Below are 14,414 nucleotides of genomic sequence, written 5' to 3'. Positions count from 1 at the left end.
CCTTTGGTGCCCAACCCTAAGGTCAATAGCTCCCTCCATATTTTCTCATAAGATATGTCACCTATCTACTATTGCAAATTAATAGACCATAAATATTTTCCAGTTAATGGCAACCTTTAAATATTTCAGATTTATTTATGATTTTGTCTTTATTGCAATTAATAAAGGACGTAAAAAAATCCTGAAGCGGATATAATTATTGGAAGCAACACTCATCTCCTCGTGTCATCTCTCACCTATTGAAGAATGGCGACTGATGCAAGTTGTTGAAGAGCGAGTGCGGATGCTGCGGGAAACCGGGGCCTTCCTCGCCGTTGAGGCGGTTCGTCAGGGCGCGCACCTGTAACCCACATCGGTATATTAAAATTTATAGAATAGAATGATTGTTTCAATATCGATATTTATTCTAATCGAGCCATTCTGTATGTCAGTGAGATAAGTATTGTCAACAGTCCGTTCCCCGCTCATATTTCATTCGACAATGCAATTAGTCGAAATTGATTTGTTAACAGGCAACAGTAACTGGTTACCATCAGCCACATGGTGGCATCCTACATTACGACAATAATATGCATTACATATAAATCACACAGTTTTCGGGGGAGGTTGAGGCGAATACGTACCCTATGTAGCAGTGTTGAGAAGAGGTTCTCCGCTGTGAGCAGATGGAAGCCCTCGTCCTCCTCGTCGTCCTCGCCGGAGGAGACGGACTCGGCGCGTGCGGCGCGGCTGGAGCGCAGGCGGTGCATGTGCGACTCGTCCTCCTCCTCCGACTCGCCGCCGCTCACCAGGCTGCTGCACTCGCACACACAACGATACAACGTTACCTTATATCCCATTCACTTATACTTTGCAACATCTAGGATGAGTCCTGTGACAGCTATCAAATTCACGTGTCCGGAGTTTTCTGCAGTTGCATCAATAAAGTATGATATTTTTCAGTGTACACTATACCATTCAAAAATACGAAATTTTATAGACGTGTTTTGAAAGACATCTGTGACAAGGCTCATCTACTATATTTATTATACTAGCTTTTGCCCGCGGCTCCGCCCGCGTTTTAAAGTTTTTCAGGCTAAAGTTTTCCGTTATAAAAGTAGTGGTTTGCCGGGAGCCTATGTTCTTCCCAGGGTCTCAAACTGACTCCATACCAAATTTCATCTTAATACGTTGGGTAGTTTTTGAGTTTAACACGTTCAGGCAGACAGATGCAGCGGGGCACTATGTTTTATAATATATTTTTTACAACTTTTTAAGAGGAACAATCCCGTCATACATCATTGTTGCATAACTTTAACCGTTTACGCAGCGCACGCAACGGAAGCTCTCAAAACTAATAAATTGTCCCCGTGTTTGCAACATGTTTCATTACTGCTCCGCTCCTATTGGTCATAGCGTGATGATATATAACTTAGAGCACTCCAAAAACAAAGGGCTATTCAACACAAAAAGATTTTTTCAGTTCGAACCGGTAGTTTCTGAGATTAGCCATTACTGCTCCGCTCCTATTGGGTATAAGGTGATGATATACTTATAGCATATCGCACTCCACGAACAAAGGGCTATCCAACGCAAAAAGAATTTTTCAGTTTGGACCGGTAGTTCCTGAGATTAGCGCGTTTAAACAAACAAACAAACAAACAAACTCTTCAGCTTTATATAATAGTATAGATAGATTATTAGATATTTTCGTTTAAAGATAGTAAATTAGTCTTTGACATTATTTGAAACTACATAATGGTAAAATTCATCTGTGCTAAATTTTACACATCTAGTAACTTATATTGCAGCCAAATTGCTTTGTTTAGCAAAAGACTTGTGTTGTGACTGCGAAATCTGAAAGTGAAATAAAGGTTCATAGTAAAACATGAAAATGTAATATTACAATCCGGCAGGAGACCTGAGTCGTCCGGCGCGGGGCGCGCGCACGTGTCGGTGTGCGGGCGCGTGTGCCGGTGCGTGCGCATGCGCCAGCGAGTGGGTTGACGACGGATCCGGCTCGAGGCTGCGCTGTCGCGGAGTCACGTAACCCTTGCCCTCTACCGCGATCGGGATGATAAACTCGCGCGCCGATTTCTTGATGGGGTCGCCTGGGCTCGAGCAAGTCTCGCTCGCCGTCGACTCCGATGATGCCAATCGTCTAAAAACAATATCCAAAATTATTTTTAACAAAGATTTTGTTTTATATACAGATTTGGATAGTTAACTGTATACCTAATATTATCGTAAAATGGTTTAATATCTTTGATAACTTTATAGCGTATTTACATATTTAATGAGGCACCTTATTTGTCTGAGTATTCGAATCAAAGTTTACAAGACCTGAGCGGTGCGTGCGCGGCGGGTGCGCGGGGCGCGGGTGAGGGCGTGAAGGCGGGCTTAGGCGGTGCAGCCGTGGGCGTGGGCGTGGGCGATGGCGCGGCACCCGGCTCCTCCGGGGCCACGTGGATCGGGATGATGCGCTCAACCGACACACCCCTGTCACAACAAAGTATATAGAAATAATGGCGTAATGATAACATATAGAATTGTTATATATTTTATGGAAGATAATAAATTAGTTAGTGGTGTAGTGTCCGCGAACCTGTTGCGGTGGTCCTCGACGCGGTGCAGCGCCTCGGTGCGGAAGAGGCGCGGCGCGGAGTGCGGCGCGGCGTGTGGCGCGGCGGGCGGCGCGCCCGGCGAGCCCGGCGGCGACACGAGCGCGGCGACGCCCGCCGACGACGAGCGCCCGTACGGCACCGGCGGCTTGCCTGCACACAACACACGGCGGTTGGCTTACAAATATAATCGATACTTTTTCTTTACATTATAGATTATAGTGATTTGCGATTATAATTAATTTCCGCCAAATTATATCAAATCAATGAATTGTGCGTAAATTTAATATGAAAGAAATATTAATATTTCTTAAACCAAACTTATGTAAACAAGAAAATAAATAAAATACAAGTACCAAACAACTAGCCGACACTAATCATAGTGTAAACTTAGAACTATGTTAACGTACCTGTACGTATGGCAGATGAGATAATATCGCGCGCGGCACGTCTGCGACTCTCCTCGCCCGCCTTCTCCTCCACCAGCTTCGCCATCGAATTTTGAAGACTTCTGAGTATGCATGGCACAAATTACATATATAAGAATATTACTATAAATAATTTTCAATAGTAAATGAATCACAAGTCATTCTACATGTATTTTTTCATGAATAATGATTTGACTTGATGACTTGTAAAAAACGTTGAATATATAAACCTGCCATACACATATAGTCCATTAACGTTTTAGTAAACGATCCCAATCTTAATCTTCCATCTGATCTCAAGAATAAAATAATCAAAAGAAATCATTTGTAAAAATGTAAAAAAATCTTTGTGCTGATGGGTACATTCTTCAGCTGGATTGAAAAAATCGATTAGTCGATATTGAAGGCGTACCTCCTGGCGTCTTGCAGTAATACCGAGGGGTCGACCGGTGTGGCTCCGTGCGTGGGTTCGCTCTCAGTCTTTTTCACTCCGCCCGGGTGGTGCTCCGGTTCCGTGGGAGTCTGTCAGATATTAATGAATTTCACTGTCGAAGTATTGAAACTCAACAAAATTATGGGTTAATCTTATTTCAGTACAAATAATAGGCTATAGCAGTTATGACTCCAAAAAAAAAATATAAAAATGTATACAGTACATTTTGCCAGGAAAACTATTTCTTGTATTATAACTAATTTTTGCAGGCGGCTCCGCTCGTTTTTTCGGGAAATAAGTAGCCTATGTCTTTCACGGGGTCTCAAAGTAACTCTATATAAAATTTCATCGAAATTCTTGCGGTAGTTTTTGAGTTTATCGTGTTCAGACAAACAGACGCGGCGGTTGACATTGTTTTATAATATGTAAGGAAGAATTAATATATTAATGCAAATTAAGTGATTTTTCATACTTGTGCTGGCTCGATACCGATCTGTTGCAGTCGGACCGTGCCGTGGTCCGGTGTCTTCGCAGGCAATTCACGATCTTCACTTTGTGCTTTTGGTTTGGCAATCTTGGAGACGACTGAGAACAATACAAAAATCATCAATTAGTATTACACGAACATACGAAAATAAAATACTTCTTTACCATCCTGAATTAATGAAATCGGTAAACATTTTAAGTAGTTAATGGGCAAATTAAAAGAAAGAACAAGACATGTTCATACCTGGCTTAGATATGTTTCGTTTGATTTCAGGTGCGGTGGTAAGGGAGGCCCGTCGCTCGAATTGGTCTTTGAAACTACCCACATTTCCTCCTGACGAAGACGTTATTATTAAAACATGTTACACAAAATACCAACAGTATTTTGATATCATAGACAAAAAATTTGAGTTTAATTTAAAATAACCTGTTTTAACTACTGGAAAAAATAATACAAAGTTATAAGTTTGTAGATGACATTCGCGCGGTGTGTACCTGGTATGGAGAGTTTCTTCGGTTTGGTGGGCGTCTGGTTGGCGGGCGGTTGTGCGATCGACAGCGACGTCAGCTTGTCAGCGGCCGCCGCTACGGCGCTGGCTTTCACATCCTCCGGCTATTAACATACAACTCAAATCAGTAAAGATAACAACTATACTTGAGATGTTAGCTAGGAAATGTTAAATTTATGTCTGAATAAAAAGTTACGCATCATTTATTATTCAATAGTTCCTGATTGTGGCTTTATACTCATTATTCATGGCTGGCGTTCTGTAAGCATTTTCACAATAACCAATTTTTTTTTTAATAACAACGTGCTTAGGTCTTTATTTTACCTATAGAACATGGATGTCGTAATTATGAATATTGGGATTTCTTATATCGTCTGAATAGATCATTGCTCAGTACACGTCTAACATCTGGACTAGCTCACCTTGACTTCTTCCTGTTTGTCAGGCGTGGTGGGTTTCTCCTCGACGGTCTTGGTGGGCGATAGTTTTTTCTTGACGGTGACTCGCGGCTTGGCGCCAGTCTTCTCTTTCGGTTCCTCGTCTTTGGGTGCTTCCTTGACTATTTCTTTGGTAGCGTCCTTCGCGAGTTCGACGGGCGCGGGCGCTATCGTCATCGTCGCTGACGATTGCAGCGAAGGCTTAATTGTCTGTGAATTTCCATTCAAGTTTGGTTTTGTAATATTTGTCATTTTTTATATTTGTATCTAGAAAGAGTAAAATTTTACGGGCGTACTTTTCATGAGAATATGATTCATTGAGTAAATAATAAAAGTAATAGAAAAGTAGGTACGCAAATGTAGTTAAAAATGAATGGGTATTTGAATAATTATTAACAAGAAAATTTGAATAGGAGAATAAGATTTGGAGACAATAAGGTATGCGAAGAATCAGTGTTGATTACCGTGTCGGGCGTGAGGGGCGGCTCGGCAGACGGCTCGGCGTGCGGCTCGGTGCGCGGCTCGGCGTGCGGCTCGGCGGCACACTCCTCCGGCACCGCCGCGCGCGACGACGACATGCTCGCCGCGCTGCACGCAATTACACATTATACACATCTTATGATGTGGGTAATAGATGCAAAGATATTGCTATAACAAATACATTTCAAACAACACGTCCGGTGTGAAGAGAGAACTTAAAAATTACTAGAATATTTTAATATCAAATGTGTATTTCATTCGTTGTAATTAATCATACAGCCCGATATATTTTCCCAACTAATTAATTAGTAGGCTTAATGATAACTAAATTGCCACTTATGAAATAAAATATGACATCGTACATAAAACAAAGATAGATAAGAACCTAACGAGCTATAAGGTACTCAACGTCGCAGTCTAACTGACCTGGCTACGCGGTCCTTCTTCCGTTGCAGGCCGCTGGCCGACATGGCAAGCTCGAGCTTGCGCTTATTGTCCCCGGCAGAGACTATTGTGCGTGTCGGCGATGGCTTTATGGCGTCCTCACCACCTTCTGTGAAAAAAGAATACATGATCTGTAACATTTTTTTTTCCTGTCAAAATTTAATTAATAAGGCATTAATTTTCGCCTACAGTTCGTCGTGCTCAAAGCTAACAAAATATGTATCATGAAATCAGCTAGCTGTCGTGTCATATGCTTTAGAAGATTTCTATAAATTAAGTTTTAACTAATGGGAGCTGTTAATTTTCACAAACCTGCAACAAGTTCCAAGATCCTCTTTTCGGCGGAATTGCTCGGCTCGATCGCCATGGACGCCGAGCTCGTCAGATCCGTGCAACTCTCCTCCGGACCCAAATCAGCCTGTCCAAATGAAATATAAGATATATATAATATATTCGGTTTCAAATATGAACATGCTATTAACGCTCTAGGCATAAAAAAAACCATTGCAGATCACTGCAAAGTCCACTAGCACAAGTTAGACACAGAGACATGTTTACAGATAATTAATTATAATCATTAAACCATACATTGTAAAAAATACATTATGTAGTATGAGAAAGGGATTAGAATTGAGTGACCTCTGGCGGCACGACGACGGAGTTGGAGTTGTTGGCGGCGGGCGCGAGCGACAGCAGCAGGTCCAGGCGCACCGGTGTCTCCGCCGCCAGCGCCTCCGCCATCTCCAGGCACGACGTCTCGCACCCCGTGTTCACCCAACTAACCACACCACACAATGTCCATTATCATCAAAATAAATAATAGCTTTTATTGACTACAGAGATGATGTGTCGAAACCCCTATCCTTCTAAATATCAGTCAAAATAGGAGTCAGGATTGTTGCTCGCTGACGATCCCGAATAATAAAAAGTCTATATGGCGTCGGCAACAAACTCATTGATTGTTCCCCATTGGAAAGTTTACTCTTGTTTCTTCGTTAACTAACTCCATTTTGTCAATAACATTCACTCGTTTATTCAACAGAGTGGATCAACCAAATACAACCCTTCAATTACAATACAAACTTACGTGTTAAATCCAATAGTGTACTCACGGATGGTCGCATATGTACGCGATGTCAGCTCGCTTGAGGGGGTCGACAGTGAGCATGTCTCGGATTAGCGGCGATGCGCCTGCAAGAAACCATACACATGCTTGTAGAGTACAGAGCTAATCGACTGTGTAAACAATAAACATTGCATTTAAACACAACTTGCAGCACGCCAACAACGCTTAAGCCTTTGTAAGTGTTAACTGGTTGAATATTTGTTTCGAGATGATTGTAAAGAGAAATAATTACCCATGTCTATAATTTACTATTGATAATGGAAAAATGCCTACTAGTAAACTTTATTGGTAAATTCAGCTTAACTTAAGAAGAACAATATATAATTAACATAAATATAAATTTTACAAATATTTAAGTGGTTGCTAATCTTCATAGTCCAATACCATCGAGATATAAGCAAGAGACAAGAAGTACCTACATCAACGCTTTTTATTTGTTTACAAGTGATCTTTGCGTAGCATATATAATAATGGTAGGTATTTATTTACAGGATTAAGATTGTACTTATTGGTTTTATATTCATAGTTTGAAATCCGACTAATTTATGCCGTCGCCCACAATTATCAATGAATCCATAAACGATTGTTTCCGAATTTGGAAAGTGCATAAAATGAATCATAATTGTGTGATGTGTCCCACTCACACGGGAGCTACACGGATGTTAATGTCAACGCCCGTTATAGGAACAAATAAAGCGTAAAAATAATAGATTCAAGGAAGTGACTGAGAAATTTTATTCAGTCTAGTACTTCTCATGCCTTGTTCGATAAGTAACTACAGTAACTGCACTTAGTTACTTGTAGTTCGAACTTAAGATATACTAATAAAAAAAATATTGAAAAATTATACAATATTGCTGCCAGTAAGCATTTGAAATGGCGTGTCTATATTTCACATTCCATTGTTGGAATTAAACCGCATCCCAAGAGGCTTGACCCGTATAAGCCAGTATTCCATAACGCTTATTAAATGGTCGTACAGAGGCGAACGAATTCAATATACATACCAACCTTGTTTAGTATAAGTTGGCAAGCCATAATTATTTCGATACATAGCTAGCTAGAAACAACATTCGGACTTTTGCATGATAACTATAGCGGAGATAATTGCGCGGATTTATTGCTTGATAATTGATTTACCACAAGGGACTGTATGAACCAAATTAGCTAATCCGGACAGTGATGAAACGAATCCCGAGGTGCCGCACAACCCCGCTCAAAGCCCCTGACAGCGCTCAAGGCTCCTAGCTTTTATTAGGTGCAGAAGGTCGGTTAACAAATTAATCAAACATACCGGTTACCCGCCGGTGGGACTTGCCATCGGAGACAGTCAGACAATGTTATATTTTAGTCATATACGTTCGTCACAGTTTGTGACACCATTTTTTATTGCAGTTGAATGACGTAACTGTCATGCCACTTAGCTTAGCACATTGGAAGCGATACGACCACTCATGATCAGTCGCAATAGCATAATATAGAACTTTAAATTTACAAAGTACAGCGCGGCACGTCACAGCGCTTGTCATCCTGAGTCATGAGAGGTGGAGTCTCATAATACCCATTACTTACGCTGGATAAAATGTTCTTCGCGGTAGAAATAGCCATTGCGGTGGTTCCTACCCAGACGGCCTGTCGCATAGGAGACCTACTACCAGTATGTAAAGTAAAATGTAACATTAATATGCTTACTAGACGGGTTCCTAGGCTCATAGTAATCGCCGTTGCTAATCTGCCGCACGAGCCGTTTGAAGTTGGAGCCGTCGAAGGGCATCGCACCGTACACTAGCGTGTAGAGGAGCACGCCGAGCGACCAGCAGTCCACCTGATGGAACATTATTAATTGATTATAGTAAAAATAAAGCCAGAACGCGACTCGTTAATATTAGTATTTTACATATTTTCAATAAAAAATCTTTAAATGGTTAAACGGTTTTTACTCTCATTCTCAAAAATTAATATTTTATACGCTTATATTATAAAATATAGAAAGTTCAAGAAAAAAGTTAACATAAATAATATTAATATTACTTCATCTGTGCCACTTTTGGAGAACCTCTCATTTACACCTAATACAATAGAGACTATTGTTTTTTGTTATATTCAGTTTTTTCTTACACTGACCAATGAATGGGTATAGTAGTGAATATAATACAGTTCGTTTTATTATTTATATCATAACAAATCCGCTTTTCCAGTCTCACACCTCGTAACGGTATTAATAACAAGTAAATTGGCCAAACAACTTGGTTCCAATTAGCAACCGCTCCATGCTAGCTGGCACCTAATCAATGAAACGTTTCCAACAGATGTGAATATATGCAGTGTTAAAAAAAATATAAATTTCAAATTTCTAAATATATCATAAGGAAAATAATGAAAATAATAATTAACTATGTTGAATATTATTTCGAATCTACTGTATTTTAAATATCTAAATTGGACATTATTATAATCGAATATGTCCGAGGTGAATTCTGAGTGCCGTATCACTACAACCGTGCATTATGTATGATAGATCGCGGCGACATGGAGCCAATGCGACTGCATAACGACATAACGCTCATGACTGCAATAAACATTATTTTATATTCATCTCCGTCTCTATTCAAATGTGAATATTTTATCAACCTCGTAAAATTATACACATTATTCAACGTTAATCAATTTGCTACAGAAACCCGACATTATTCAAAGTATCGTATTCACAACTCTATTGTGCTGGATAACCTGATCTTTACCCAGATATTTTAATTTTAATGTGTTTGTATAGACATAAACCCGTATTATATACTCGCTGTGTAGAATGCCAATAGAAACTCTTTACCTAATAAAAGTAGCCATTTTTCAAATGGGATACAAATTCAAAACATTCAAGAGTATTAGCGTGATACAAAACTCTTTGACTAACGAAGTACAACTAACGCTTCACTCTCAGAATGAACTCTGAAAGAACTAAATATCCGCAACGGAAATAAGTCGGATGTTTCGATTTACCTCCGGCCCGATGTAAGGGGTTCCTTTGACAATTTCCGGCGACGCGTACAAGGGCGATCCGCAAAACGTCGACAACAACGATGTTTCTTTGAACACATTCGACAGACCGAAATCCGCAATCTGTGAACAAATAAAATAAATTCCCTTTATGTGATATAGGATAAAGTTATACGCACACTACACCACAAGAAATTGTTTAAAATTATTATTTGTTTCATCTTATGTAAAATTTTATATATGTAGATGCAATATATAATTTATCGATATAATTCTTTTTAGTATCTAACTTAGACGATGAATAATGCCTGCGAACTCAGGTAGCAAAACCGCAAACAAAATTAATAATATCTCAATTTTTATATCGGAGCAGGTCTGAAATTCGTGTGCAATTTGGCATAGAGTCGTTCATGAAAAAAACATTGTTGGATTACGTACCTTAGCACTACCCGTATCATCAAGTAACACATTTTCCAACTTCAAATCTCTATGGCAGATTTTGTGAATATGGCAATAATATACGGCTGTGGCAATCTGTCGGAAGAGCCTGAAAAAAACACGATAGGTATTACAAACTAGACGTAATAAATCAAAAATATAGGCAAATTATCGTTTCTCAAATGGATGTAATTTTGAGAAGCGTTTGAGAGGGATTGTAGTGGACTACGATATGATTCAATGGAGGATTAAAAATAGTGTATAATAAGCAACTTCTTTCCCAATATATGTTACAATACACCTTCCCTCTTTATAAACGAAATCCACCCATTGATAACCATAAAAAAAGAGTATCGTCTCTTATAAAACTTTCTTTGACTGTTAAAACAAAACTCGTGTAACACAAGCTGAGAGAATTATTTCGCCGTACATAATAAGAACGGGTTGGCATTATTAGATCACTGCGCCGCCCTGAGGTATAAGCTTAACATACTTGATAAGTTAGTAGTTACCTTCTGGCTTCATCCTCCTGTAATACTTTTTTCTGACTGAGGTAATCATACAATTCTCCACCGGAACAGTACTCCATTACTAGAATCATCTTTTCACTGTTCTCGAATACTGAAAACAAAATGTCAATATGTAAAGAGGCTAATAAACATCTTATCATCCTATTACCAGCACGCCGTATTAAGTTGTAATCAGTACAGTTAAAGATCAAAATGTGCCCTCTAGGACTACTTTCTTTTATTCGCATTATCAGGCTACCAGCACCATTAAAGGAGATATTTTCTCTACAAATAAAATAACGACGAGGCGACAGAAGCGTCTACATAAAAAGAGACGCATAATATCAAATCCAGTAAATAGCGAACTAAATAAAATAAAAACATAGTCGCACGCCTGTACAGCCTAGCATGAATGCTCCAATAAGAAAATGTGTTGTGCCTGACCTACATAAGCTCACGGGTGAAGTGATGTCTTTGTGGATGATTGCAACGGTGCACTTTTTTTCATCTTTATACAAGCTATTTTCATTTTAATCTGGGTCAATGCGAGCTTGGATGATAAAAGTATAACATACTAGATTATCTACAGTGATTGTTTTCAAACGTCCCTAGTATGGACGTTATTGTATACTGCTGGAAATTTGGCCTTATTTACGCAATTTAGGATACATATAGGCCACAATAGTATGAATTCTTATTTCCATTGTCTTCGGCATCAATTTATCACGTAAATGATTATCGTATTTTTATGTTGGGGACATTTACTTTTCAAGTTATTTAATCATACCTTCATATATGTGCACAATGTTCGGATGCCTGACGGAGGACATAATTTGAACCTCGCGTCTGATGCGGATCAGGTCGGCCTCTGACTCGATTTTGCATTTCTTTATCGTCTTGATCGCGACTTCCTGGCCGGTCTTCTTGTTTATACCCAACTGTACCTTACCGTACGTGCCTTGACCTAGTTTTCTGACTATGTCGAATCTGTAAACAAATAAGGAAAATCTAACATGTTTGGAGTAGACGCTTCATCATCCAACTTAATAAATATTATCTATTATTTATTTTTATTCACAAAGCAATGTTTTAATATGTTTTTTTTTATTTTTAATATTACACTGTCTGAGACAGAATAATAAATAAAATTAGCATTCTGTTTCGAAAAGTTAAAATATAGTTTTATTTGAAAAATTCCATGTCTTCAAGTAAACCCAACACAAAGTTGAAAATCGCATTTATTACCACGTTTAAATCTATTCTAGACTGCCTCGGTGGCGAAGTTGTATTGCATGTCCGGTACAATAGCGCTCTGAGGTCCTGGGTTCGAATCCCGGGTCGGGCAAAGTGATATTTGCGTTTTTCTGCTCAGTATCAGCCCGGAGTCTGGAATTTGTGCCCGATATGGCGATAGGCTCGCCCCCTATCACATCATGGGACGGAACATACTTGGCGAAAAGTGGGTGCCTTAGTTGCGCCTCTACATACCCCTTCGGGGATAAATGCGTGATGTTATGTATGTATGTATGTTAAATCTATTTATTTGTCTAGATACAATATTATCCCCATAAAAAAAATTGATTGCAACGCTAATACAGAAAGTCATCATTGCTAAAAGTGTACAGTTTGTTTGATTGATTAACGTTTAGGTTCAAAATGGTAAAGCAAATCAATGCGTCACGGCAGTGTGTTCACGCGTCCGCGTTGTAATCAACTCCAATTTATGAGTTCTAGCGTTTTCATTCATATAAATTGCATAATTACACTTCTCAGTTGAAATAAATGGATACAGGTGCTACGCCAGAAGGTAATTTTTAAAGGACTAAAGGAATGCTTTCAATAAAAATAAATGTCCTTTCGAGTAGTAATCTGAATGTTGAATGTGTTTAGTTTCCCACTTTGACAAATTCACATTCAGTTTGCGGACAAAAGTATCAATACAAACTCAATAAAAACAGTTAAACACATTTTCGTGCATACATGTGATAATTTATAATATCTACATGTAACGGAATCATCTATAGTCAATATTTAACACGGCACTCTATTTTTATATTTTTTATGATGTATTTTTTTTTCAAACAATAAGTGCCTCCCAATTACCATCAACATTTACTTTGTTCTAATCGAAACAAACACTCATGAATTGCACCACAGGTGGGGCATCGATCGTTTGCCCACGCGCAGCGCAGCGCGTGGCACATTGCAGAACCGAACCATTCAAATTAAGTGGCCTCGCGTTGTCGAACACATTCACCTATTATCATTTTACACGCGTCGCCAGATACGGCAGTTTTCAAAACATTATGGACTAGTTGAATTGAAAAATTGCTGTTATGAAATTTAACACTAACAACCGCGCTCGGATTAAAGTTGATTGTCCTACGCTGGGCGTGTGGGCGGACAACCACGGCTGTCGGTCTCGATATAACCTCGACACTTCATATTGCTGGCCATGGTCGCATATATTAGCGGTCAGTAAAAGGAAATTGAAAATCTACTAACAGTCAACGAAGGACGCTGAACAAGATCACAAGAGTGGGTCGCCTAAACCGTCAAAGTGGGTAGCATGGGATGTAAGGTTGATAACAACTAACATTTTGCGTAACACTGACTATAGGAATAGATTAATTTATTAGCCACTAAACGATTCAATAAATCTGTTCCGATATTTTAATATGGGTTTATTAAGATTATGCTCGCTATTGTTGATCTCTTAGATCTATCGGTATCTTTGAAGCAAAAAATTATCAACATTTCTCGACATAATTGCTTTTTAAAAAAAACTACAATAGAACACATATCATTGTCTGTATTAATGTCATGCCAAATCCACGACGCAGGCATGATTTCCGTTCGACAGCTGTTTTTGTTCAAAAACTCGGCATGTCTCATCTCAATACGACGCGACGTCGGGAATTCAAGATACAGAGGAAAGAGTTTCAACCTACTGATTAAAATAGATTTGGAGAAATCACGCGACAATATCTTGTGTTTGTTGCAAATATAAAAAAGTATAATTAACTTCTTCGCTGTGCATTTAAAAGAGTTTCGTCTAATAGTGACGAAGTTGGGGGCTTCATAATAATGTACTTTTTAAATGGTATAAAAAAAGAAAAATTGATAAAATTCTTACAGAAATGTCACATTTAAGATGAAGTAAATTCTTGTACAAATATCGAACAGATATATCCAAAAACCTTAAACATCGATAGAGAGAGTAAACTACCTGACAAATAATTCAAAATTAAATCTATTAAACAACAATTGAAGTCGATACATTATTTGATTATGAACACATGTGACACTGAGATGATGTAACAACCTTTACGCCCACATTTTCCAAAGATTCGTGTGTAGGCAGGTGAATGATCTGACACCCTAATGTCGGTCACTGGTTGGTGACGTCATACCATAAATACGGACAAATGTGCCGTTCCGAATAATAGACGTCGCTAAAATAACACCACACACTATTTAAATAAAGACGTATGTTGAGATCAGTTCTGTTGCAAATAATTCGCAGTGAC

At 38.9% G+C, this 14,414-nt stretch overlaps 1 protein-coding gene across 9 annotated transcripts in view; it reads right to left on the bottom strand.

Annotated features, from left to right (window-relative positions):
* LOC115444896 (MAP/microtubule affinity-regulating kinase 3) overlaps positions 1–14,414 on the bottom strand; it is a 41,051-nt gene that overhangs the window by 9,013 nt on the left and 17,624 nt on the right. For 6 of the 9 annotated variants that reach the window (XM_037443637.1, XM_037443640.1, XM_037443635.1 and 3 more), the window contains exons 3-23: positions 11,672–11,871; positions 10,888–10,996; positions 10,376–10,484; positions 9,941–10,060; positions 8,636–8,768; positions 6,930–7,008; positions 6,457–6,595; positions 6,130–6,235; positions 5,800–5,926; positions 5,358–5,481; positions 4,879–5,103; positions 4,443–4,560; positions 4,192–4,281; positions 3,934–4,046; positions 3,441–3,550; positions 3,011–3,111; positions 2,585–2,753; positions 2,323–2,478; positions 1,886–2,140; positions 624–795; positions 237–340 (exon numbers count right to left, since the gene is read on the bottom strand). In XM_037443637.1, the coding sequence (XP_037299534.1) occupies positions 237–340; positions 624–795; positions 1,886–2,140; positions 2,323–2,478; positions 2,585–2,753; positions 3,011–3,111; positions 3,441–3,550; positions 3,934–4,046; positions 4,192–4,281; positions 4,443–4,560; positions 4,879–5,103; positions 5,358–5,481; positions 5,800–5,926; positions 6,130–6,235; positions 6,457–6,595; positions 6,930–7,008; positions 8,636–8,768; positions 9,941–10,060; positions 10,376–10,484; positions 10,888–10,996; positions 11,672–11,871 (2,859 nt within the window). The remainder of the gene's footprint in view (positions 1–236; positions 341–623; positions 796–1,885; positions 2,141–2,322; positions 2,479–2,584; positions 2,754–3,010; positions 3,112–3,440; positions 3,551–3,933; positions 4,047–4,191; positions 4,282–4,442; positions 4,561–4,878; positions 5,104–5,357; positions 5,482–5,799; positions 5,927–6,129; positions 6,236–6,456; positions 6,596–6,929; positions 7,009–8,635; positions 8,769–9,940; positions 10,061–10,375; positions 10,485–10,887; positions 10,997–11,671; positions 11,872–14,414) is intronic. The other 3 variants (XM_037443642.1, XM_037443636.1, XM_037443641.1) reach the window with 2 other exon arrangements.

Source organism: Manduca sexta, chromosome 26 (genome assembly GCF_014839805.1).
Source record: "Manduca sexta isolate Smith_Timp_Sample1 chromosome 26, JHU_Msex_v1.0, whole genome shotgun sequence".
Taxonomy (NCBI): Eukaryota; Metazoa; Arthropoda; class Insecta; order Lepidoptera; family Sphingidae; genus Manduca; species Manduca sexta.
The sequence above is the reverse complement of the archived record's forward strand: the minus strand, read 5'-3'. Positions and strand labels throughout refer to the sequence as shown.